This window comes from Bemisia tabaci, chromosome 2 (assembly GCF_918797505.1).
Source record: "Bemisia tabaci chromosome 2, PGI_BMITA_v3".
Taxonomy (NCBI): Eukaryota; Metazoa; Arthropoda; class Insecta; order Hemiptera; family Aleyrodidae; genus Bemisia; species Bemisia tabaci.
The window spans coordinates 45,145,435-45,172,990 of NC_092794.1; the positions used below are offsets into that span (position 1 = coordinate 45,145,435).

At 38.1% G+C, this 27,556-nt stretch overlaps 1 protein-coding gene across 4 annotated transcripts; it reads right to left on the reverse strand.

Moving 5' to 3' along the window:
- Positions 1 to 886: 886 nt before the first annotated feature.
- sqd (RNA-binding protein squid) lies at positions 887 to 25,075 on the reverse strand. 4 transcript variants are annotated; one of them, XR_002009786.2, is made up of 9 exons: positions 24,844 to 25,075; positions 15,672 to 15,712; positions 15,063 to 15,190; positions 14,265 to 14,411; positions 12,252 to 12,528; positions 9,405 to 9,503; positions 7,498 to 7,569; positions 4,114 to 4,241; positions 887 to 1,369 (listed from the first exon to the last, which is right to left on the reverse strand). XR_002009786.2 is itself a non-coding variant. In XM_019055831.2 (8 exons), exons 1-8 carry the CDS (start codon positions 24,966 to 24,968, stop codon positions 1,347 to 1,349), a joined length of 912 nt encoding a protein of 303 aa, XP_018911376.1. In that variant the 5' UTR covers positions 24,969 to 25,075; the 3' UTR covers positions 887 to 1,346. The 4 variants fall into 4 exon arrangements, 2 of the variants coding, with proteins under 2 accessions (XP_018911376.1, XP_018911378.1); XR_002009787.2 differs by lacking the exon at positions 7,498 to 7,569; XM_019055831.2 differs by lacking the exon at positions 4,114 to 4,241.
- Positions 25,076 to 27,556: the final 2,481 nt, after the last annotated feature.

The window sequence follows — 27,556 nt, forward strand, 5'->3', positions numbered from 1 at the left end:
GAGCTATTTCAAGAAACTGGACTGGGCCCACCAAGAAATTTTCCGATAATTTCTTAGCTCAGTTCAGTTTTGTCTCTGCATCAGGATATTAGTTTCCTTGGGAGTTGAGAATTTCTCAAAGCAGGCAATTCAATTTGAATCTTCCGACAGGGGGTTTGAGATACAGGGTTATTCAAAAGTCACGCACCACTGGCCATAAGGGGAGTGGGGTGGCCATTAGAAATTTTTGAGTTTCCCCGCCCGCCTTCCACCCCCAAGGGGATTAAAAACTGGAAAGTACCTAAAAAGTTTCCCCTTCGATATGAGGAAAAACGTCAAAAACCGCAAATCGATATCATAATTAGAACTGAAGTTATGACCAGTGGTGCGTAAATTTTGAATAACCCTGTATACGGAGAGTTCAAGAGAATGTCTACAACCTTCAGGATTTGATGAACAATTGGAAAAGCTGGAGTCGCAAGAAAAAGCGAACACGGAGCCAAATTTTTCTAGCTATGTTTAAGCTGGCTAGTTTTTCGTGTTGATTTGTTACATCACCCAATAAGGAGTAAAAATTTCAAAGAAAGGGGTTGCTCTATCCCCTTGAGCAGTCCGAGTTACTTCGGAATTTTCATTGTTCTCAACTTCTGAGGGGTTGGCAACGAATTCCTTGAGCTCCCTGTGTACAGGGCATACTGGGGGGAGAGAAGTTTGGGCAACTACATGAGATGCAAAAATTCAGATGGTTCATTTCAGTTGATGCTTCGTGAGGATGCGAGCTTGCGCTCCACAACCTTGAGGACTTCAAGGAATGAGAGTAAAAAGTTTTTGTGTTAAAAAAAATCGTAAGACTTGCCTATGAGATTGTTGGTGCCAGATTGAAAAATTGAAATGAAAAGAAACTAAATTACACTAATTAATTGTTTATTCTGGTGTTGATTGCTTTCATCAACTGACATAACCAATACAACACGATACATACAAGATAAAAAATAGAAAAAAAAAATAAGTTAATAAATAAAACCTATTAAATATTAACTTATGAGATAAAAAGTTTGTAAAGCAAAATATGGAGGGGAGAATTGTACACATCTGTCCACATTAAAACACTTCACACAGAATCATGTTGAGGGTTATGACTTGATTCAAAACTTAAAAAATTCTTTTTACATCTTTATCAATAATAGTTTAACTGTACATTGATTTGTTTGAGATAGAGGTTCACTCCTTCATTAGGCGTTGAGACCATTCCAGACCTCCTAGGTCACGGCTCCGATGTATTTTACTTTCCTACTTTTCAATTTTACATGGAATGAGCGATTGATGAGGCAAGTGACTGATCAATCTTTCATCGGGGTTGACCCGTGCTAGGATTTGTAGGGATGACGGCCTGCAACAGACAAACAAATTTTGTTAATGCCTTGACTTAAAAACAAAAAGAAGCATGAATAATTGAGACATCAGCAAGGAATCTGTACTGAGAAAAAAAGAAGACTGAAGACATCCACGACAAATCTGTAAGTGTGCTGAGTTTAAAACTGTGACTAAGGAGACATTTTTGTTTAGCAAAAATTGCCATCTTTTACGGTACAGATTGTTTTTGTCAATTGCTCTGTTTCAGTATTATTATAAAAAAAATTATTTTCTTGTAGGAGAACCGTTACAGGAGTTCCTACAGTTTTGCTGCACACTTCTGAGAACAGACTAAAATTTTTGGACGAATTCAAGCTCCGGTTCTCCCATGAAAAAATAAAATGTCCATTGGGATACTTCAACAACACAGACGAGATTTGATCCTTGGTGTGGGAGACAACAAAATGTGCAAGCAGAAAGTTATTTTACTAAAACTTGGAGGTAATTAAGTTAGAGATTTTGCTTTGTGAAAGTCAATTTTTTCTAAAATCCCTGCATCTTACTTCCACTGTTCACTTAATGCAAGAAAATTTGAGAGAGGGATGAGGTAGCTACTACACCTCTGATCAAAAATGGTTCCTTAAGACTGATTAATGTTGAAAAAGGAAGGCAGAAATGATAATTTCCAAAAAATTTGATTTCCTTATTTATAAGGTACATGAGTGACTTCAGTGACTTATGAGTTACATTAAAAATACGTGGACGAAAATGGATTTGAGACCTCACAAACAATGACAATGGGAACTGATCAGATTTCTTCCCCAAATTCACACAAGCTGTCAAGTAAATTTCTTATTTCAAAATAGAATCAATTTTTTTCATCGGTAACACAGTCTGAAGGTACTTCAAGCCCAGTTTTGACTCATTAACTCAATCGTTTCTTCCGGAACAAAAAAAAAGTTGACAAAATTAAAGAATTGCCAATGCAACCTTTGGGTTCTACCTACTTCCAGGGGATCCTAGTATTTCCAAGCTTGACATTGGTGGATGATTATCTATTCAGAACTTGAAGGGTAAGTGATTTAGAATCTGGTTACGGTAGGCGACTGACCTAAAATAAACCCAAAATAGTTTGATGGCCTCTGTACTGGGGTACCTTCTGTTTTTTAGTCTCAAAACACGCTGAACTTGTGGGGAAAAAAATTGATTTTTTACTTGAGCTGAACAAATTTCGAGTTACTGACTAGTCACTAAGTCACCGAGCAAGTAGTTAGCATAACAAACCGACTTGGCATTTCCAAAATCTAGGATAAGCACATCAGTTGAAAGTGGCCATAATTTAATGCTCATTTCGATTACAAAAAGAGGAATGTGACTTTAACATTCAAAAGCCAGGAAGGGGTCAGGAGTGGGAAAGGAGAGTCCCGAGGATACCCTTGATGCAAGAACAATAATGGGATTTCACAGCCTCGTCTACAGCATGCACATGTATCACACAGAAATGGAGGGAGGGGGTGGGCAGGGAAAGGAAGAGACAATGATTTAGTACTATTGAAAAAAGGAGAGAGGGATTTGCAGAAAATTGATATCTCTTTTCATAATTTAGCATAATTTTCCCCGAGAGTTAATTATTTGGATAGCATCCGAGACAGCAGAAACTTGATACGTGGGTGCAGATTACATGATAGATCTAAGTAATTTCTGGCTTGAAACTTTCAAGTTGAAAGTGTGATATAAACCTCCTATTTCTTGAGAAAGATGAAAAGATAGCTGATAACTGCTGTTCAATGTTGTAGGAATTACGGACAAATTCTCCAACTTTCACGACTTTGCTTGAAGTTAGGTTTTGGAGTTGGGATGAAACGCTCTACAGGGGGAGGGTTAATGAATTAGATGGATTATATGGTTACACACGGCAGTCATAAGGTCACAGAGATGGCGAGTTTCTCTTGAGCATGTCAAATCTGATATATGATTGGACATTCTCAGGATGGAGGAAAATAACTCATCCAAGAATAATTTTAATTCAGAAAAATTAGCTGTTTGTCATAGTTAGTGTTGCATCGACATCATGAATCAGGGGGGGAGAGGGAGAATAATTCGCGGAAGAGCATAATCCTCATCACTGAAGTAATTCTTTTTCATACTTGTGTTTATCACTTTTGATGCACCATGGCCAAACCCCGCTATTTCTCTCAATTAATGATTTACTTATTTTTCCGATTCATGGGTCATCAAGTTGTTCTTTCCTTCCTAACTTTGCCCGGGTTATGACCAATTTTCTTAGCCGTTTGAAGTCTTGCAGTGCAAGTGTTTGCGGTTTAGGTACAGGATATTTGGTGTGTTGGCAAGATTGTAAGATAATTGCGTTCAAAATTTTCCTACCGATTAGTTGCGACATGCCTTGAGTCTATGAACTATTGAATTTGTGCATTGGATGGCTGACCAAAGTTAAAAAAAGAGGGACTATTTGAAACGAGCAAAAGCGATTGGTCAGGCTCCAAAAACTCGGATGAGAAAAAAGCAACAATAATTTTCATGATAATGCAAGGACGTTGCACCAGTTGACATATGAGAACTCTTAAACAATTTTAAGGGAATTCTATGATGTGATAAAGTCCCACCCAATTGTGTTCAAGTGCTGTCAGGATTTTGAAGCGTTTTGAATGAGAGAAGTTAGGGGAAATGGTTGAGGAGAATGAAAATGAAGAAGGCATGAAATTGGATAGGTTTGGGAGAGGAACAAACAAAGGTAGCACATAAACACAAAACGGCACTTACCTCATCAAAGAGAAAATTAAAATGAGGATACACATATTAAGAAGATGAATTTAAAGTGAGATTGATTTAATAAGGAGCGTGTCTAGAACCACGCCCTCCTCCCCTTGTCTTGCCACCGCCATAACCCCCTGCAACATTAATCCATTAATGTAGTGATTGACATTTAATAAATTACGCTAGCTTTACATTAAAATTAACTATCAAAAATTAACAACAATTCAAAAGATTTACTTTAGATGAACAATTGAAATTACAAAGCTATCCTGTAGTGGCTAGCAAGGTTGGCAAAATGAACTTATTTTACAAAGGAACACAGGAAAAAAAAGTTTTGTACCATGAAGCTTATTTGTAATCATTTGTCTAGGTAAGAAGATGGAATGTACGACAGTTCAGTAGGCCCATGAGAGGTAATTACATAAAAATACAGATGTCAAGTTTAAAAAGTGCTCCAAATCAATGTGAAAGGATTTCTCAAAGAGCTGCACCAACACCGTTTCCAAGGGGGTCCATCAAGAGACTTGGTGAAAATGCAAAGACAGCAGCAAGTATTTTTTTAGGTTTTGACAAACATTACACCAAACAAAAAGGAGAAAGCTTAGGGTACGAACTTAACAAGAAAGCAGCTAAGGTTAAATAAAGGAGCTGTAATTGAGCTATTTCTGATTTTCTCTATTCTGCATTGGGTGTCAGAACTGTGCGACATATTTACTTTCTTCTCTTCATTTTGAAGCAGAGGGAGTTTTTTGACCCTTTTGTTGCTGGGAAAGCGTAGTTGGAAGAAAATATGAGAAAATTAAAATGCATAAAATAATTCTCTTTTGGTATTGGTGCACTGGGAGTTGGGCTAGTTGCTGAGTCAGTTACGTTCTTAAACTCATCTAATTTGAGATTTCTTAGAGGGGATGGTGTAATAAATTGCAGTCTTTTAAGAGGATTTGAGCGAAGAGCACTTGCCAGTGCTTATGATAACGATTTAAAGAATTTACAGAGAGGTAAGATGGCATTTCCTTCAGTTACAGTTTTGAAATAACATGCGGTGCTGGTTGCCTTTGGAATAGATCTGTCACATCAAATTGGAGGAACTCTAGAGGGCAGTTGGTAATAATATAAAATTAAAAAGACATCAGTATTCGCTTTACTAGACATCAAAGAAAAGGTGATGCAAAGTCACTTCGGATCAAGCTTCAGGTTTAGCAGGTGAGTATGCCTTTGAAAAGTATGAGAATTGCTGTTTTATGACGTATAAAATAAAATCCTTTTGCCAAGTTAATCGAGTCTGCCAACACAATGGAATGACAAAGAGGAGGGAGCGTTTTAAAGCAATATGGCATGCTTTAACTGTGAGTCAGTTGATATCAATATTGAGAATGAATCTAAAAAGTCAAACTGATGGATTAACCAAAAACCAACCATGCGATGAGGCATGCAAATGACACTACAATGAGCTGTCTTCCATTGAGAAACCCGTTCGAAAGCTTGTTAAAATGGTAGATGAGAGTTAGAGGATGACAGTGGTTACATGAACAAGGACACGGTAGAGACAAAACCTTAGAATTAACTTGAAAACAGAAAAATTTGTCTTGTGATCTGTCATTTTGATTCAGTATGATGCAGGACTTTTCAATAGCACAAATTATTCGAATAAAAATTAATGCATCCGAACTTAGGAAAAAGCAGAGGATATGTGATTGCCGCGAATAAGCTAATTCTATTCATTTCATCCATTTTGTTTCAGCAGTTGGAATTTAGAACGTTCTGAAAATAAATTTATTATCATTCGACACTATTGTTCTAGAAAACTATTAAATAAGTCTGATAGTCTGTAACTGCTTAAAGTTGAACTAAATAAAAGAAAAGGGCTATTTGGAGGGAAGGAATTTGCCTATTTAATGTTGCTTTAATGCAGATTTCGTTTCAGGCAAAAGCGTCTAGCGTTACAAGTTCACCATCTTAAAATATCAAGTCTTGGGGGGGGGGGGGGGGGGGCGATTTCCTCAAATATTTAATGCTCAGTTAAGGAAAATTTCAATGGAGTAAAAGTATGACAATATTACACTAACTTAGCAACACTAGATGAACATGTACCCTTTCGTCAAATGCAAATGGCATTCTCAAAGAGGTTACAGTAATTCCTTTATGAAAGAATAAGAGGTGCCCAGGTAAAGAGAAAAAGGGAAGTTGCAGCAATCCCAAGATAATTAAATAAAGGTCTAATTAGGACCCATTTACAAAGCTAGAAACTAATTCAACCGAGTAAAGACCTAAGAATATCTTCCATATGATAAAATCTTTGAGATGAAAAAGCCACTACCTTCCCTCGTGGTTCAAGAATATTTTAATTCCATAATGCCTGATGATTTTCTATTTGACAAGTCTCCAATTGAGGGTAAAAACATTGATGCCTACAGTGAAGATGTGCATGTAGAGGGGAGCTTGAACAGCTCACTCATCACATTAGAATTTGGATTACATAAAGACCTCGATCAATTGGATTACAACAAATCGATCCATCGAAACGCAATCCATTGGATAGAGGTCTTAATGTGACATATTGTGATGTATTTTTACAACAGTATTATATTTGACATAATTACATATCCTTTAATTAATTTTGTGGATTCATTCAAACTTTAAAATACCTATTAATTCCTGTCAGTATTAAACTAATGCTTAAAGCACCTGCTAGTTCAGGATGCCGATGTTAAGAACGTTACCGGGTAACCTTTGGCTGGATGTGACAAGGAGTAGTTTAACTTATCACTACATCTAATGAATTATAATCCACTGATTCTTTGAAAACCGAGGGACCCTCCATAACTTTTTAGTCTGAGGGCTCGCACAGATTTAACATCATGGAATTAAAAAATTCCCGTAGGCCAAAGCACACGAAGGACATTTCTTGGCGGTCCAGACTTCGGAGAGCTGGCGAGGGGCAATAGGGGAATAATTGCTAAGTGCGAGTGGTCCACTAAAATTCAAAGGGATGATTGGTTCTACAGTACAAGTCGATTGATCACACACCGGCACCGTGGGCTCATGGAATGTGTGACAATTCTGATCAAATCAACAGCACCAGCAGCTAATGAGTCAACAAGGATGCTTGGTCTCTGGGGCCGGGATTTCCAAGGGCATGGCAGAATTATTTTGGCTTTCCCGTTAAAGAGCTTGCTCACATTATCACATCTTTCTGCAAATCGACCCACCTCTCCCCTCTTATTTCCATATCTTCTCGTTTTCTAATATTCCTCTTTTCAGAACTTGTTAATCAAGGGGCTAACATGTTAGGTACTAAAGGATGAGGAGCGAATCCGAATGAACTAAGAGACCCCGCTCTAAGACTGACATGCTACTGATGAAATTAAAATGAGGTTAGAAGAACCATACCTTTGCCACGACCTCGGCCGCCGCCACCACCAGCTCCTACAGCATAGCCACTGTCGTAACCATATCCGTAGTCTGGAAAAAAAACCACAACACACCGTCGATAATTCTAAAAAGGTACCTTTTCAGAATTTGTGAGCTTACTCTTAAGAAACCAAGCGAGAAACCCGAGCAAATTTATCTGGATTATGTTGCACACTCAAAAATCAATAAGCTTTGTCACAGGCATTCCTCCCTGAATTCCACTTCCAGATCATTACCTTATGTCTTGCAAATTTTTTTTTTCATCCTTCTTTGATGACGTGAACTTTACAGGCTAAAATCATTTAATAAAGAACATGTAGCATTCCAAAATGTAGCACCTGAATTTAATGTTTGAGATAGCAGTTCCCTTCTTTTTCTTTGAGCAAAACATAGCTCCTGGCACTCTACAGCCCTATCGGCATGTTTGAAGGTGGAGAATAAGACTAATTTTAACTCGTCAAAAGATCCGCGCACACAGGCAGCAAGTCAAGAACTCAGGAAATAAGCCCTGATCACCATAATTTCCCTTGTTGAAAAGCCTCTAGCATGTTGGTTAGACTCCCAACAAGCATCACACTTTAAATTTAACTTCTTTTTCTGAAAATCGGGCACTATTTCAGCATATCAAAAAGCTGCACAAACTGTGAATGTGTTCGGTAGCTTAAACTTAAATATTCACTTAAGACCAAATTTCTCATTGAATATTAGGGAATTGTAGAAAATATGCATCTCTTTCAGAACTGGAACTGAACTTCTTTGTCTAGTGCAATCAGAGGCATGATAATTTGACTCAAGCTCATATTCGACAGTCACAAATATTTTAGCTCTCAGATTATTCTTCATTTCACACTCCATAATTTAAAAGTGACGCATGTACATTAAAGAATTCAAGATTACTAGCCTATCAAAGCAGAAGCTACCCAGCACATTGGCTCAGAGAGAAAGCAACACACTGATTAGAGCGAGATGGATTATGTTTAGAAAATGGTCACTGTTTAATCCTAGGAACTGAAGAAACTAAGGAGGAAGAAGGAAAATGGAAACCACAAAGAACCATCAGAGAATTTAACCAAAAATATAAAAATGCAGGAACACAGATTAAAGAGGCAGGGAAAATTTCAAATGCCGGAGTGTTTTGTTTCAACTACGCATTTACTCTCAGTCATATTCAAAATATTCTTTAAATAGAGAGGACTTTCATCTGCAGAAACATTCACATACTGCGCAGATGGATTCTTCATAGAAGCGTTAATTAAACAGGAAAGCCCAGTTGAACACTTGCTCCTTTCCAAACACCACTTTTGAGGGGATCCACAAAATTGGACGACGGAATACGAAATCTCATTTAGCTGACGCCAGTTCTGCTTTCACGAGAAAATAATTGAAACACTTTTTGCACGGACGAATTTAAGTCCAATGCCGAGTTTTAATGATTTGGTAGTTCCAGAGACTCAGATGGGGTTCACCGTGTACTTCAACAAGGCACACACATAATTTTCAGTTCTGTCAGCAAAAAACTCATGACTGAGTTTGCGCCTTCTGAGAGTGAACTGGCAGGCTCACGACATCTAGAAATTATTTATTCATGGCGCAAAGATAAGTCAAGGCTAGCAAGGAAAGGAACACTGTTAACTGTCTTTCTTCTTAATGCCGACTCAATTTTCGGAATAATAATGGGAAAAAAGGAGCTGCTTGAGGAGGTGAAAGTGTTAAAACTGTAGAGAAGAGCTAAGAAAAAATATAGAAGAAAACAATAAAGAAGATGAGCTGGATAGATATTCAAGAAATTGATGGAAACACAAGTAAAAGACAGAAAAACGAGACTCGTAACAGGACCCAGTGGAAGACCCTACAACATAATAGGTGAAATTAAAAGTAACACTTACCACCATAGCCGCCGTAGCCACCATAGCCATATGAGTCATAGCCGGTTCCATAGCCACCGCCATAGGCTGTGCCATAGTAATCGTAACCAGCACCATAGCCTGAAAAAAGAAGATGAAAATAATCACGCATGATCAAGGCAGCTGCTTATGAGAAAAATTGGAGGGCTAAGATAATTGGAAGGGCCACCTTTCAATAACTTCTCAATGTGGTGTTTCTCAGAAAGGTAGGGTAAAATTGGCGTGTTCTAAGTAGAATTGAAGTGAACTTTGCATTATTTTATCAAATTACAGCAATTAATTGCTTGGAGGACAAAAAAAAGTCCTAGCTTTGAAAATTAAGGGGAAAAGGGGGTTTTGTAATGCGAGTTGGAGAAAAAGAGAACTTCAGGATCCCTGATGGGAAACCATGGATATATTAGACACACACAGCTGTTTCTGAGCATGGTTGAAAAGATCGATAGCTAAAATAATTATATTAAATTCTGAATTATGAACATACCACTCAATATCATTTTTATTACCCAACCGCGAGATCATGAACTTTAGTGTGGAAAGCAATTTTCTCTATCCAGGGTGTCTACCAGTTATAAAAAACCAAAATTAGGGGCTTTCGGGTGATCCGTCAAAAAAATCGGGGATTCCCCCTTCCAGATATTAAGAGAAAAGGAGCTAGTTAGAGGGGTAAACGGCGTACTTGAAATGACTGATTTTACAAGTCATGTTGAGCCTAAGAAAACATACGAAAAACCAAGCAACACTTCAGTTTTTCTATTCCTGCTTATACCGCACAGCCGCGGCTGGCAGGAAAATTTGAAAATGCTGATACTGCGGACAATTATTGAAATTTTTCGGGGACCTGAACAAGAAAATTGGGGACTTGCAGGGACATCCTTCCAAAATCAGGACGTTGGGGACTTTTGGGGACCGGTAGACACCCTGCTATCACCTAGTTTAGCTTGAAATTTATTTTCAGTTGCAAAAATGAAAAAGGTAGTCTTGGGACACTACAGGGCACCATTTTCATGCTCATAGGTACAAAGCTCAGTAATTTATGCCTGTAAGTACTATGACAGGTTTACTATTTCTCTCATAACTGAAGGTGTCTTCTAAAATCCCACACTGGATTTTCCTAATATTAGGAATGAAATTCCCGGATAATTTGGACGAACAAATTGACAATAGGTAATTAAATTTTACAGTCAGTCACATTTAATGAATTGAATAAGGTATTTCACTTCGGCATAAGCTGACTGTATGTAGTTGGAAATGCTAGATGTACTACGAATTTCCTGATCCTTGACCAATTTTTCGGAGCACATCAAATTGTAATGTTTTTTAAGTTCTCACTGATAGTAATACCTCCAAAAATTCTTCTAATAAGATATCTAGAATATTTTCATGCTCGATTCATTCAGCAGTATCTGTAAATATACATCAAATTTCTGACATTGGCGGATTCTCCCCATTAGAGAATTTGCAGGTGTCTTAAAATTTTGTGAATTTCATCTTACAAGGGGAACTTCCCAAGCTGCCGCCTCCGATCGGGCTGAAAAAATTCATACGAACTCTTTGGATGAATTTATTTGACCCGTATTTTTTTGTTTTTTCCAACGCCCCCTAGAAACCCCCCAAAAAAATTCCGGAAAGTCTTGCTTTGAGCGCTCGAGCGTATATACGTAGTATGGCAATCAGATCTTATCAGTCGGCGGTGGCTCTGCGGTAGCGCGCTTGCCCGGTGGATCAGCGGTCCCGGGTTCGAATCCCGGGCGCCGCGCCTACTTTTTACGACCGAATTTTATATTCTCACACATTTTCACATCGAATCCCATTTATTACAGTGGAACTTAAAACATCAATTAATTTACAACCATTATCAAACACAAATTGATCTACGATCAATAACTTCTTCAATTTGAAGTATAGATTTTTTTTGGGAGGGGGGGGGGGGGATACGCGCGCGATTATCTCGCCAATCACTGTACTTTTACATTAGCCGACGACCCGCTCCGCCCCCTCACATCAACATATTTCTCCCGATCACCCGTATGCGTCATGATTTTTCCCGTCATTATCCACAAAAAAAATCTATACTTCAAATTGAAGAAGTTATTGATCGTAGATCAATTTGTGTTTGATGATGGTTGTAAATTAATTGATGTTTTAAGTTCCACTGTAATAAATGGGATTCGATGTGAAAATGTGTGAGAATATAAAATTCGGTCGTAAAAAGTAGGCGCGGCGCCCGGGATTCGAACCCGGGACCGCTGATCCACCGGGCAAGCGCGCTACCGCAGAGCCACCGCCGACTGATAAGAACTGGTTGCCATACTACGTATATACGCTCGAGCGCTCAAAGCAAGACTTTCCGGAATTTTTTTGGGGGGTTTCTAGGGGGCGTTGGAAAAAACAAAAAAATACGGGTCAAATAAATTCATCCAAAGAGTTCGTATGAATTTTTTCAGCCGATCGGAGGCGGCAGCTTGGGAAGTTCCCCTTGTTAGAAATGATACTGCTGAGAAAACTGAGTACAAGGATATACTTAATTTCTAAATTGGAAAATTGTTGGAGAAAATATAACAAAATAACCTAATCTGCTAAAATACATGCGTTTAGATGGGAAATGCCGCCAGATGACATCATAAGGCGGCACATTATCTCACTTTCAAATCGATTTTTCTAGATTTCCCATGTCAGAAAAAAATAATGAAAAATACTGCGAACTCCGCTCATTAGGCATTCTCAGATGAAGAAATAAAATTTGAGTGTGCAAATTCTCCTATCTTTAGTCATAGGTAAGTTTTGGATCGAAGATTTGCTTCCCACATGGTGATGGTTAATGGTACTCACCGTAACTGGGGTAACTACTAGCATAGCCACCAGCACCATATCCTGCCATCTTTCCACCTCGACCACCACGGCCTCGGCCACCTCCTCTACCTCGGCCTCGTCCACCAAAGCCGTCTGGTTTAGGCGTTGCTCGCTTGACGTCCACTTCTTTGCCATTTATTGACTGCTTGGCATTCTTCAATAATTCTGTGACTACTTGTTCAGACTCGAATGTGATAAAGCAGAAGCCCTTCCTTTGGTTCTTGATTTTGTCAAATGGCATTTCTGTTTCAACGATCTGAAAAAATGATTAAGGTAAGTAATGTAAATGACGGTTAACAAGAGTCTGGTCTGATCAATGATCAGTTATTTTAACAAGTATATGAATGAAGATGCCCTAAATATTGCTGTTCACTGGCACCAAAGACATTGAATCACGTAGACCGTGCTACGCTCGGTTTAGTACAGCCAGAGCGAGACTAGTCTCTTCGAGTCCCATGAGGGGCGGGCCGGGAAGGGAAGCTTCCCACTGAAGCTTCCATCTGAAGAGACACTCGAAGAGACTGCAGAGGGGCAATAGAGAATTCATTGGCGCGTTTGGTTTTATTTTCCACTAATATCTAGTTTAGAGTCCATTTTCAGACAAAATTCCCAAGAGGAAAAGTTTTAGAACATATAATTTTACAATTGAACAGTAATGTTTCATTTTTCTGAACTAATTCTTAACGGAGAAAAAAAGCCTCACAATCCAACAAAAATTCACTGGAGGCACTACTGCGCATAAGCAGACGTGCGCAATTGGGACACCTGAACTCATCCATGAGGGTCGGTGCCACCACTCATAGGCATGCGAATTTTTAAAAGTTGTCTCGTCTTCTGTGACACAGGATGTACGGTCTACATGATTCAATGTTTTTGACTGGAACAAAGCAGGTGTTTTGACTTCCTCCCATCTATCACATAAGAATGCCTTGTCAGTGAGGAGAAAAAATTGCAGGTTTCTTTTACCAGGACTATCATAGTCTTCTCAGGAAAATCTTAGCATCACATAATTTCAGTTGCTCAGAACTGTTGAAAAAGGTTTCATCACAGAAGAACTGGACGGGGAGATAAAGCTGGTTGTATCACGTAGGTCATTCATCTATTTAAGTTATGCCACAACTTTAGAGAGAAAGATAATTCTGACAGATTTGACTGGATTGAGCCTAACTTTATTTAATGTGGCCTGATTTTCTATGAACAATAATTTTTAGCAGGGAACCAGAAAACATACACGATTCCCATAACTGCTGGGGCTTCCTAATTTTAAAAATTGATTACTGGTTATTTCTCTCATTTTCTCAGGAATATTGTAATTGCTGATAAATCTCATGTTCTAGCGTCTTATACTCTGTGCCTAAAATGAGGGAGGGTCGCAAATTGAATTACCAGGACATATTTTAGAGGGGTTAAAAAAGTCCTCAGATGTGGTTGTTCATCAATACTATCAGAAGCAGAACTGACGAAAGTTGATTAAGAGATATCATCACAGCACAGTCTAAAATTCCCTCATGAGGCGATAGACTACTATTTTTCAATTTAATTGTCAGAACCTAGTCAGAAGGGTTTCAAGAAGTCCTCAGATGTGGTTGTTCATCAATATTATCAGAAGCAGAACTGACGAAAGTTGATAAACGAATATCATCATAGCACAGATCTGAACCTCAATAATGTGGCAAATTAGTAACATTGGTGAAATAAATTGTTAGTCGACAGGGTTACAATAAGTCCTCAGATGTGGTTGTTCATCAACGCTATCAGAAGCAGAACTGACGAAAGTGATTTAGTATCATCATTGAAAATACGTACCCTAATTCTTAAAATGATTTCTTGAAGAGCTACTACTTACTATATCAGCCTACTCATGAAATTCATTGTCGGTTTGGACCTGAATTGGTTTGTCAAAACTGTCAAAAATCTTATTCACTGACTTAGAATCAGCTGACTAGTTCTACTGAAAACCCTTCGGCAAGAGTGAATTAAAGGATTACTTACAGTTCCATATTGAGCGAAGTAGTTTTTGATGTCATCATCTGTCAAGTCTGTGGATAGGCCACCAACAAAGATTTTACCCAGCTTAGCTTTGGCTTTCTTGGGATCGATTTTCTTCCCATTGATGACATGGTCTCCAGCTGCGATTACCTGGAAAATGAAAGAGCACATGAAGTAAGACGAAAAACTTAGGGTACTCAAAAGGTTGGCACAGCAAGATCGAGCTATTAAAGATTAATCAATGTTTCAGAAAGAAATCTATCCATTACAGAAACACAAAAGAAAATATTGTTCAAAGACAATCTCCCTTCCTAAAAAAAATAAATTAAGCTATTTAAGAGGGGGAATAAAATCTGACTTATGTTTCCTGAGAGTGCGTCTTATGATACTTGAGCGCTCTTACACCTCACAAAATATGTGATAAAAAATCAGCTTTTGAATATTCAGGAGGGATTCTACTGGAAATTTTTGCTTGTCAAGGTTTTAGAAATCCTGAAGATGTTACAATGATTTAAATTGTGAAGGGAGTAGAAGCCTACAGATGGGTTTCTATGAATATCATATCTCAATTTGTGCCAAAGAATCAGGTGGCAGCTAGGCAGAAAGAATACTATTCGAACTTCCTAATGAGAGCTTACATCAGGGCCACAGGATGATGAGGACAACACAACCCTTTTTGATCGCTAACTTTCAGAAGGTATAAGAAATTTTGGTCAAACTATGGGAAGTGATAGAATTGTTTAAGTTGTTCCCTGAGCGTTAACCAGACTTGAGAGGCAAACAGAATCTTGGACATCATACCTTATCTATTACAGCTACATCCTTAAATACAATAAATGCGAAGCCTCTCGACCTTCCGGTGTTAGGGTCTACTTTCACATTGATATTTTCGATTTCACCATACTTGCTGAAGTGTTCTCGGAGTTCCTCTGTGAACAGAAAAAAATCAAGATTAGTGTCAAAATGGTAAAGATAACCAAACCTAGATTTTTATAGCTGAACAGTTCATCAATAGATACTTCAAATCTTTGTAAAAGATCTTGTCATTTAGTCTGAGTGCACAAAAAATACCCAAGTATACCCATGGGAACCTTAGCACCTGACAGTGCATTAGAGGGGCCTTAACTGTATGAATAAAACTTTAATAGTTGTATCTCTACTAAGAATAGTAGGGTAATTTCTAATGGATATACTAATCAATTCAAATTATATGTCTCACAAATACTCGGAAATTTTGATGAAGCTGAAGTACTCTCTCAATAATTATGAATCAAGAACTAAGATTTTTATTCATACTTTGACAGGAAATAACTTAAAGACAGTAATGTTATGTACACTCTAATAGTGTAAAGGTTAGGAATAACTGTGACTTTCACAGCAACAGAAAAACAAAGGAGAAAGAACACTTACTGTCTGAGGTTTCCCAGCTGAGACCACCAACAAATAATTTTCTGTAATGAAAAAGAGGGTGCGAATTAATTGATGATATTTTGTATCACGTAAAAAAGAGAATGAACAAATATTGCTGAGAAAAAAACTAATAATGTGAGCATTGCTTGAAATAATTGAAAGGAAAATTAACAATAGATAAACAAAGAAGCGGTTGAAGAGGCAAATCTTACTTCATAGGTTCAATACTTGACGGTAAAAATTTTGACTTGAATTTGAAAAATCAAGCAGGTTACAATCGGCAGCAAATGGAATCCAAAAACAAATTTAACGGAATTTGCAAATCTGTAAATTATCAAAACAAAGAAGAAGAGCACAAAAAAAGGAATTTGATTGCTCTTAAAAATTCAACGAAATAAGAAGGAAACATATTGAGAAAAGTGACAATTGACTGTGACTTAAGATCCAAAATGAATTGCAGAGAGCTTAGATAGTCTTTCATTATCTAAAAGTAGCTTTGGTTGGTAAGGATAAATACCATAGGTCGGCGCAAAGCGGTCACCAGTCCAGGCGGTGTGATTGGCTTGGCCTTGCAAGGCACCTGGGGGGAAACGAACGTGTGTTAGAGCACGCACATACAACACATCCTGGGACAATACAAGGAAAAAAGGATAATGGTGGGGAGAGGGGGACCATTTACTCGCAAGAGCTTTAAGATCGGAACTAGTTACTTTAGAAGACGCCCATCAAATTGCAGCAAGACTAATTTGGAAAAGTTATGACCAAGAACAGAAGCAATCAATTCAAGAGGAACAATTTGTTATTTAAGTCCGTTGCGTATGCAGTATCAAGTACCAAGATTCAAAGACAACCATTAATCATCGAAATGCTACATCAAACTTGTAAGTTTCGGAACCAGATAATCTGAAAAGATTTCAACAGTTAACAAAAAAAATCCAACGAGTTAACAGAATTACAACACTTTGGAATTAAAAGTTTAATCATCAGCACGAAAATATGAGTGGGCTAAGTATTGTATTCTAAGAGTTTGGATACAAAAATCTATTTCGAACGCAACTTGATTAGTTGAAAAAGAATTTATCAAACTGAAAATTAATGAGTTTAAATAATGATAGCATAATTTTTAGAAAAAAATACTGGGTGGGGAAGGGATCAATTTGAGAGGAAGGTAGGCATTGTGACATAAACTTAGAGGGGTCTGAAGAGCAGCCTTATCAAATCGGCACTTCACTTCTTATTATCTCAACTCACACTAAGACAGATGGAACTGCCTTGCGAATCAAAAACTGCTCTTCAGACAAGACCAAAAAAACCAAACCAAACTAGAAATTCAACTTTGAAATGACCGAGAATCTACGAAGACTGGCGCTGATAACTGGGCAAGACTGTCAAGCACTTGCATCTTATTTTCCAGGGGTAAAAATTGATGTAAATCAACTCTCGCTACAAGCTATCTCGGTGAAGAATTGATAAGAAATTCTGCATGTCATCATCTAAAAAACAGGATAGATGATAGTAGAATTAATTGTACCTTTTAAATGTAATGGATGTAACTAATGCAAATTTCGAGCTTGGTTTGGTGACACTGATATTAGAAACGATAAAATAAAAATGCACTTGAGCCATGGACATCACCATTCATTGGTCAGAGAGGACAATACTTTTAATTTAGGGGCATTTAAGTTGTAAGAGGTAATCTTCGCTTCACAATGAAGTAGTATGTTCAACATTAGAAGAAATCAAAAAGTTTGTTTCCGATCAAGGTATGCTTCACAACAAAAATTCTAGCCGCTCAGCGGACAGGTGACTACAAAGCACTCGTTAGGCCTAAGAACTTGAGGAAAAAATCTCAAATCAAACTCAAACAGATATGTCTTGTGGACTAATTATACTTAGGGACCCCTAAATGGTGTTGAAAAATTTCAATCAAAAAGATCTTAGCCCATCCTTAGTGTGCGGTATAGAAACAATAAAATATGTTTCAGACTCACAACCAATCTCTTTGGCCGAGGTTCATCTTCACCAACTGATGAATAATGATGTCAGAAAATTAAAATAGCATGCACAAATGAAAAAACAGAATGAGAAGCTGCGACTCAAAAAATACTGAGAATAGGTTTGGAAACTTTATCACATGCCAAGAGGGCATGTTTTATTTCTTTTTTTCTTCTAAAATAAAATCGAAGAAGATAATGTATTGGTGTCACGGTATATCTAATGATGGGTTTAATGAATCATTATCTAGTTATTAAAATCAAGAAACTTGGAACAGGACTTCAGATTAAGCAAATTGAAAATACTGGGAGATCCAAGGAAGCGCACATGGTAATCATTTAAAATTTTAGCTTGATTCTATAATTCAAGTTCTGTGCAAAGCAAAAACTTGACAATACATAAAACATACTGGACTTAAAGACTCAATCTCCATTATGATATTTGATCAGACACCGTGTTTGACCAGGGTTTTCAGATCAATGAGTCATTTATTTCTATATGACTGCATACTACTTCAAGGTCAAAATCCAAAGAATATCCCAGTACTGAAATAGGTGAGAATGATAAGATCAAAGTTTGAAAAGGGCTCCAGTAATATTTTCTATGTACGTTCAAACGTAACTAACCAGACCTTGAGATTGAAGGTTACCAGGGATTCCGATGCTTGTATCATTTCAGCTCTTTCACAGACTCTTCTTGACAACTCGCATCCTTTCACAGACTCTTCTTGACAACTCGCATCCTTTCACAGACTCTTCTTGACAACTCATCAGATCACTTGGTGACAATAGCAAAAATTACATCCTATCTACTGACTGGTTAGACATTCAACATCCGATCCTTTCCATGTTTCTTCGATGGAAATGAGGAGATATTTTCTTGATCAATATTAAGTGCAGAATTAGACTGGTGAACGCAAATGAGCTGAGACAGATTTTGATCGTAGAGTAAAACGAATAGAAAATAGCTAAGCTCCTCTGACATCTGATGTACCCATGCATGGATGTTGGACAGATCAAGAATTAAGAAATTGAGGAAATTGTACACCTTGCTATGGAAAAGCGAATAACTGTTCAAGGAAACAGGGATGGGAAAAGCTTCATCGTGGGGGTGATAGAACATCAGATTGCCTCTCAGCTCTTGAATGTCAGTTCACTCATCTGAATGAGGACCTAGCGGTAGTGATTAAGTGGGGCGCAAAACTGAAAAATTACAAAGTTATGATGCTAGATCTCATCTTGTATTGCAGTTAATTCATTCTGTAGTAAATTGGAAAAAATTTGACAACTACCTAGTTCCTCAAACATTTAATTAACACTGCATTGGGTAGAGATCATCTCTATCACTCAACCCTGGACAAAACACGAATAAGCCTTATTGCACCCATAGGTCCTAATTTTAATTTTAAGACAGGGATCCAAGCACTGTTGTAAAAATATAATTTATAATCTATTAATTGCTTGTACGGATGCTTTCAACTATTTGTATTGAAAAAAAAAAATTAAAAAAGAAAACACAATATTTGTACAGAGTATATGCTGACATACCAGGGATGGGATGGATTAATGCGGCTGATTAAATTTCCTTTAGTTAGCAATGAGGAACGACAATTTCTGCCTCATTTCAGATACAACATATCGATAGGGATAGTGCACCAGTATCTTTGCAGACATCCAATCATACTGTTTTTCATATGGATAAATAGTAAACCCAATTCCTTGAAAACTTCGGTCAATTTTCTTCTCAGATAGCAAAATATTCAGTATGCACTCCAAGCTGTAAAGTCAGCTTATATCTTCTAGAAAAATTGAGAAAGAGCAGAGACCCCTATGGTGATACAATATGTTGCACTTCGGCCATCGATATGTGCGATAATTTTCCCTATGCAGGTGTGTGCTTGTATAAATGAGAGAGGGATGGTAGTTCCTCATTGCAAAATGTAATCCAAATGCCAGAATACATTTTAAAATTTTAGAAGTCTTTAAGGAGGACAATTGATAATGGTGTGGCAAACAAATCTTCCCTAGGTTTAGCTCAAGATGTTAGGAAGTTTTAACTTCCACAATTTGGATCTACTTCTCAAAGCGTGTGTTCAGATAAGTTAACAGTCATTCTTTAACAGAGAGGTCACTGAACTGAGATTTATCTCAGATCAACAGGAAGATTAATAGCCTTAACTTCTATTACTGTAAGTATTGGGACATTCATCATCAAGAGATTTTTCTCTGGGATTGTAGCACTTTCATGTGTGCATCAGTGCAATAAAAAATTGTATTTTCAAAGGAATCAATGCGGCGTTCATCAGCTGATGGTTGTGAGTGCCCGCATCTATTAACAGGAAGTTAACAACTTCTAATTTTCTTTAAGACTCTCTCCCGACTCTCAGCAAGTGGCTTTAATGATGTCATCATTGGCAAGTTTTAGGAGAATTGAAAAAATTCACTCACGGCGCAAAATCATTTAGTGAGAGAAACAATAAGGAAGAGAGGGGAAAAAATCCATTATTAAATTAAGAACCCAGTCTAGGAGATGTTCCGGTTATACAATTTAAAAAAATCTAATCAAGAGAAAACACATATCTTGGCTCTGGAATGAATGTATTACAAGGATGTTGCTGCCATAGGAGGATTTGTAAGCAAAAGATTCCTCTGTGATTACATGACCAGATTTTTTAAGTAGTACTGAGTTAGCAGCAGATCTCGGAGACCATCTCACAGATACATGGAAGGACATCCTGCCATAGAATGGTAGGTCTACTAGTTGAGCCATGTATAAAAATCTCGAAAATTCAATTGTGTTAATGGTAGTTCACCATCAGGCTGAAGTGATCTCTTTCTGCGAGTTCGGAATAAAGCATCGCGATGTACAACTTTACATTCAGCGGAGAAATTTCATCACCCAAAAGGCCTGAAGATGAACTTAGATAAATTTATTGACTACTCATTGATAAAAGACATAGGTATAGAAAGAAAGAAGTGAGAGAACTTGAAATTATCAACAATTAAAGGCTTCTTGGAAATATGACTTGGAGTGAGTAGGGAGACACGAGTGTATGGGGTCTTCACTTTGTACTTCGTAAAAAAGTTTACAATTCATTCTAGGAAAAGTCTAATTAACTTTTAGATTATTGGCATGCAAACTGAACAATGGACTTATTGCTTAAAGAGAGAGAAAGAGAAATAAGAAAAGAAGGTAACACACTTCGGTTTGAGCAGTCACCAGAACGAAATTATAAAAAAGTAAAAAAAAACCTCGCTATAAACGTACCACAAATTTTTCAAGATTGTACAGAACATGTTGATACCATACAAGGCTTGCATTGCGTTGACAAGCCCAATTAATTGATCATCAAATAACTGAGGGTTCATAAAGATTTTTAAGAACGAACACAAAAATCGCCAGGCCAGGAAAGCAGATGGGTAGACGAATTGCTTAGGTGAGACTGATGAGTAGTTTCTTTGGAATAAGCCTCAATTTTAGACCAGCTCATACATAAATTCTCATTAACATAATAGTATCTCACTTAGGGAGGGAGACCAAATATAGATGGAAAGCAACACAACAAGAATATTTTGTGTTGAGGTCTAGAATCACAGAGTTCTCAATGAAGTTTTCTCTGGGATGAACTGGGTGATGAAGTACATGAGCCAGCTAAGAAGCTTACTTAAGCGGACATAACATAAGAACAAATTGACAATAGTTTCTCATGAGTAGGTAGATCATACTTCTGAGTTTGCAAAAGTGTCAGCTCACAATGTTAGACTGATACTAGCAACTTGTAGAGAATAATACTTATTGAGACCTCAAGCACATCAATTGTTGAATCAACCATCAACCAGCAGTAAAAGCCATGGATTGATCTAGGACATGGCAAGTTTACGTAGGACAAGGAAGTCATCAACTAACAACCAACAGCTAGCCGATAGGTATGTGTCCTTGGCACGCAAGAGTGGACTGATAGCAAGGAGAAACTGGACAGGAAACAATTGCAACTTCAAAATTGAGAATAGGTAGAACTGGGAAAGGGAAAGAAAGAATGGATAAAAATTATTATCAGTTGGCTGTGTAGTTCAGTTGGATGGTGCGATTATCTGAGGTGACCTTCATCTATTCTTTTCCATCCCCAGTTTTTTATTTCTGGCAAACTAAAAAGAAGAGCAGGGGGCATTACAGAGGAGTTCAGTAACAATCACAAGTTGGGGACAATTAAAACTCCTTGTCATGAGTATAATTGCCTCATTACCATCTCCACCCAGAGGAAATGATTCTACAAGGTAGATTAGGGAGCAAGTATGAAAAGAATTGGGACCAAACAAACAGGATTTTAGTATTGAACTCATCTAACATCACCTAACTGACAACGATCAAATAAAAATGGAATTGAAAATAATTTAAGAAACCCCTCAAAGGAGTCAGGGTCGTGTTCATGCTTCACATCATGGCATTACTAGACCCTTCCTGACTTTCGTTATGCTGTTATCTTTTGCTGCAAGTGTTTAGAGTGGACTCATCATATGTTGAGACACATATCAATCTCTGATTACCTCCGGATTAACACCACTCAACAGGTTAATACAGTCAGTCAGGTGGCGCCACTGATGAGCGGTGACCTAAACAATACTTGACTTTTGTCTCAACAGTCCGCTAGATGAGTCCGCTCTAACAGTAACTTTTGAGGAAGATAACTGAGCTGTAGCACCAGACTATCATTACGGTCACATCACATAGTCATGCCTTAAAGAACTCCTCTTCTAAGGGAGGTTCCATATGAATTACTTCGTGATAAAGGAGGTACTAGCATCAGGGAGAATGAACTCCTACCTTTACTTTTCAAGGAATCATTATATTAACATTTAATAATGCTTACAAGTAGATAAATCTACACATAAGCAAAACTGAGCACTTGATAAGGTCCGTTACGGGTCAAGCATTTGTCTTATGGTACCAATAAGCTTCTCTCAAATGATAGTTTCTCTATATTTATGACTCTGGAACATTTTTTAAAGCTGGTGCACTTTCATTCTCAGTGGTTTAATAACATAGCATCATATAAAAGACGATATCTCCAAGCCTCAGAATAATCCAACTGCAGGATTACGGTGACAGATTCTTGCAAGAGATCAAAATAATTTTCAAGTGCAGAAAACGTGAAATATCTAAGAAAAAAATGACAGACTTTGAAATTTCTTGGCATGGTAAAGCTACTATTCGGGTTGTAGAGGACTCAAATTACTTCAGCCTTCTTCGGTACTCAACTTGAGGCTCTTGAAAATGTTTCATATTGAATATTCTGCGATTTCTATCATTAGAATCTCTCACCTGCAGCCTGATTGTTGAAATCTTGTGTTTGTCAGGTCGACATATATGACATAGGTTAAACAGCGGAGCACGATTGGTAGGCTATGTCTCATCCCCGCTTTATCGTGATTATGTCAGGTGGAATGGACGACATACTGTCGAAAACTTAATGGGTGACATTAGCTTGTCATGAGTTCAACCTGACATAGGCACGACAAAGTAGCGGTAAGTCATAGCCAACCAATGACGCTCCTCCTTTTGACCTATGTCAACTCGACGAACACAAAATTTCAACTATCAGGCTGCAGGTTCAACGATCAAAATAAAACAGCATAATTTAATCATGGTTCCGTAACAAAATCTTGGGTTTATTGGCTTTCTTCATTAAAAAAGTAATTCATGTGGGGCCTCCCTGAGATTATCTACTTACTGTAAGCACGACTGAGGATACAGCCTGATAGTTCGGTAATCAAAGGTCAAGACTAATGGAGCGACTATGTCATAAGTGCTATGTAATTTAGAACTCAGTGGTTCAAACCGAAACGGATAACATGACCTCACGTACAACATCTATCTAAATTAATTGAGTTGATTAATTACAAATTATTCATAGACAGGTCATGGATCGGTTAAGGACTGGTTAGATCTGAGAAATATAGATAGGGAGGAACGTTTACACAAATTTTACCACTATGACACAAGTTTGAGACACGGTAATGAGTTTGTTTACAATTGAACTCTGATGTGGGCACTAAATCCGTCTAATTTGAAGACCAGCTAGGCAAGTTTCAGCTAACTAGAGCTAACCGGACGACTCACTTGAGTTCTTGGAATGGATTTAACTCTGCGCTAATAGGTTAAGTTTACACCATTTGTAAGCGGCTGGTAACCAACAAAATTCAGGCCTGCATGCCTTCGCAACTTACAATTCATGACGATAGAAAAGTGACAGAGCTTCATGGGGAGGTGCTTTTCAATAATTTTCAACGAATGTATGTTGGGTCTACACAGCGATCAATGGATTGGCAGCTAAATACATAGTTTGAGATTCTTTGGTTATACCGTAACGAGAGACGTGTTAAATGCAGAACCTTTGTACTATGCAAGAGCAGCAAAATTCAACCCTGAGTATCGTAGGCTGCTAACCCACCTACAGAGGGAGGGGATTTAGCTACGTACTTAAGAACTTTAAACGGAAGACAGCAGTGTCTTGTTGCAGCGGTGTTAGATGAATGAGAGATCTAGTAGAAGTCCTTGTACGGCAGAGTAAGGAAAGTTTATCATCTTACTTCAAGTGACTGAGTGCACTTTACGGACGGGGGGCAAGGCGGAGTGGGGCTTGGGATGGTGTGTAAAATCTCAGGTCGGCTGGAAGTACATATTAATAGAACTGATTTCGAAGATGAGCTGACAATGCAAAATCAAACCGCAAGTCGGCAAGGAAGAGAAAATGAGGTAAAACAAAATCGAGGTCACCCGTGAAAATAGGCTTAAAATGCGGCTCGTCGAGAGCCACAAGCATTTCGGTAACCAGAAAGATGAAGGACTTCACTCCGAATACATTAGAAGTCCAGCTCAGAGAATGAAGAAGAGCGAGAAATGAAGAACATTTTTAACGATAAGCTACTGGAGGAGATGAAAATGGATAAATAATAGGAAATACGGCGTCCACCATCATGGATGCTGTGAAAATCGATGAGCCGGCAATGAGGACCAAGACCTAAAAATTAGCCTGGCAACGACTAGAACTCATCGGATAGGATCAAAACAGTCTTGAATGATCAAATGCTACAATTTGGAAGAAAGAAAAAGATAAAACTTAGAGAGGGAAAAGTGAGAAAATGCTCAAGAGAAGATGCTCTGGTCTGAAAGAACTTACCTATCGTCATCCTTTCCAGAGGATGCGTCCGTGGCTTCGCCATTTCCGCCTTCACCACCGTTCATGTAGTCAGTTTGTTCTTGCTGACCATCTCCATTTCCCATTTCCTGATCTTGATCAGCCATTGTAAATTAAAAATCACACAAAAAAGGAAGCACTTAGAAATAATCGACGGCACCGGCCTAGCGAGCGAGAAGACTACTGCGCACCGACGCTGCGCATGGGGAAACCGGCAACGCAATGCATTGTGGGTCTAAGAGCCGGGGTCAAGACTCGCTCCGCAGCTTGGAGGCGCACCGAAAGAGGGATGAAATCTTGTTCGCGAGCCCTCCTCCAAAATTGATGACCCCCTCTGGGATGCATTCCCGTATTACCGTGGAGAAAACGGGGAAAGTCCGTCCATTGAACTTACACCTATCGTCTTTCTCTCTTCCTTCTTCTCAAGATCTCAAGATCGTTAGAAAATGCCGGTGTTCAAATTAGGCTCGCCTTCAGACGGAAATGTGTGGCGCCGAGCATGATTTTTCGGAGAAAATAATGAAGGGAAAACCGTGACCGTTAACATGAATTAGCTCTGTTGGGCATATGCACGCTGAGATAAGTAATTCCCCAACGAAGATTCATATTGAATAATAATGTGTATGGGTAAGGAGAAATATATTCCAGCACTTCTGTTGCTTCATGTTTTTAAATTATCTGAAAATAATGCAGAATTTTCAAGACTTTGGGTAGGTAGGTATATCATGGCAGCCCTCCGATTTTCTCAACTAAGTAGGTACGGTATGCTATGCGGTCATTAAACCTCGTGTTTTTTATTTAATATTCTGTAAGTATCGGGTGAGTTGCGGTGATTTACTGCGTATTTTCAGGGCCAAAATCCTGGAGAAAACCGCTTATGAAAAATCAAAAACCTCCAAGGAATTTCAAACGCGCCCGAATGGCGGGAAAATGATGGCAGTGAAGTACTGCTGCGGTCAAATCGCTATCTCCTCTCATTTTCCACTAATGTTCTTTAAAATAAAACAAATTTTAATGTAGAATTGTTATTTGTTATTTACAAATAGCATAAATGAGATTAGATTCTATTGATTTTAAAGACGTAGTTTCTGCTCCCCTATTGTTTTCGACTACGCGGAGTAGAAAGACATTCGACGGAGGTCGCAGAGGCCCGTACTCGCTTCTGATTGGTGCCTGGTTTCGGCGGGAAACGGGAGCGTCTTAAATTTGCGGAGAAGTTAAAGCCCGTTTCGGATTACTTTTCCTCTTTCGCTGTATGCACAGGACGGGACAGGGCGCTGTATTCCCTATCCTGCGCATATTATAGTAAAAGAGAAAGAGTAATTTCAAACGGGCTCGATATGCAATTTGTGCTGCGTCATTCTCATTTTCAGAGTTACTTTCTTGGTACTACTCGGTACTACTTCGATAAATGACGAGAAAAAACGATGCACGTATCGTTTTTTCGCGTCATTTATCGTGGGAATAAAATATTCGCATGTCGAAATTCGCTCAAATTTTAGTGATCCCATATGCGCTCACCTTGTTACTTATTTGATTTCTGAGAACCATAGTCAATCAATTCATTAGTAGCCCCTACACATAGTTTCGGAAAGAGGAGCCTGTACTTTTCTGGTTATTGTTTTTTATCGACTTCTTTTTTCCCCCTTTTTTCAAAACTTCCCTATTGTAGGTATGTAAGTTCTCATCGTGATTCCGTGCGGAGCTTGAGGCGGATCCAACAATTTGGCAACACCGAATTTCCACATTTAAATATATGCTAAATAATCGATTTTTGTCGTAGCACATGGTCCCTCCAAGAATCGATACATTTCCATAGGTTTAAATGGAGAAAAGACGATGTTGCTGATTCGCTGGATCCGCCAATGTGCGGAACACACGCGGGGATGCGGGGCCCGTCCACGACCATGCAGGGGGGGGGGGGGGGTGTAATGGAATATTCCCAAGGTCGTCCTCTGTTAAATTTTAGAAAATAAACACCTCCATTATAGCGATGAAAAATGGTTGAATATTCTTTTCTTAATTATTTCGCTCCGATTTTACCAAGAAAAATATCCATTCGTAAAATATAAAAAGAGTATTACATTCATAATGTAAAAACGGGCAACGCCTTGAGAGGGAGCATGAGATTTTGAGGATAAGAAGCTGCGATCGGTCCCGTGCAAAAATAGAGAGGCAGCCCCATAAAAACGGATTTCAAAAAATTGACAAGCTGGTGCACAATTGCATAACCATTGCGCAAATTCCACAAAAACGGAATATTTGCGTGTTTCTCGCAAAACCGAGGTGGAAATGGCGCATACAAAGTCGCGGGATCCAGTTTGTGGAGGGTAAAACATTTTCGCGCTGGTTTTTTAACCCTTTTTTAAGCAAATTTTACTTCGATTTTTTTTTCCTTTTTTTTTCTTAGAACTGCAATGTTATTAAAGAGTTTTTCTATTACACTTTTCACTTTTTTTTACTTACATCTTGTCTCTCGTAAATAATACGTTAAAAAAATCCGAAGAAGGATTTTTCTCTTTATAAGTTGTAACAGTTTCTATAAGAGTTTTTTTTTTTTTTTTTTTTTTTTTTTTTTTAAACAAACAAATTTAACAGCCGTCGCAGTAGGGATCTCAATGGATCCGCAATCCCTAGGCCGAAAGTAAATGTTAAAGCCTATTTTACATTAAGTACCTAGGTTCTGCTACTTTTA

Bases quoted from the DNA above. Each gene is read 5' to 3' on its own strand.
- sqd (XM_019055831.2), bottom strand. From the start codon at position 24,968: ATGGCTGATCAAGATCAGGAAATGGGAAATGGAGATGGTCAGCAAGAA. The intron at 15,191-15,671 runs GTAAGTGTTCTT...TTCTGTTCACAG, and splicing joins CAGCTGGGAAACCTCAGACA to AGGAACTCCGAGAACACTTC. The intron at 14,412-15,062 runs GTATGATGTCCA...TTCATTTTCCAG, and splicing joins ATGTAGCTGTAATAGATAAG to GTAATCGCAGCTGGAGACCA.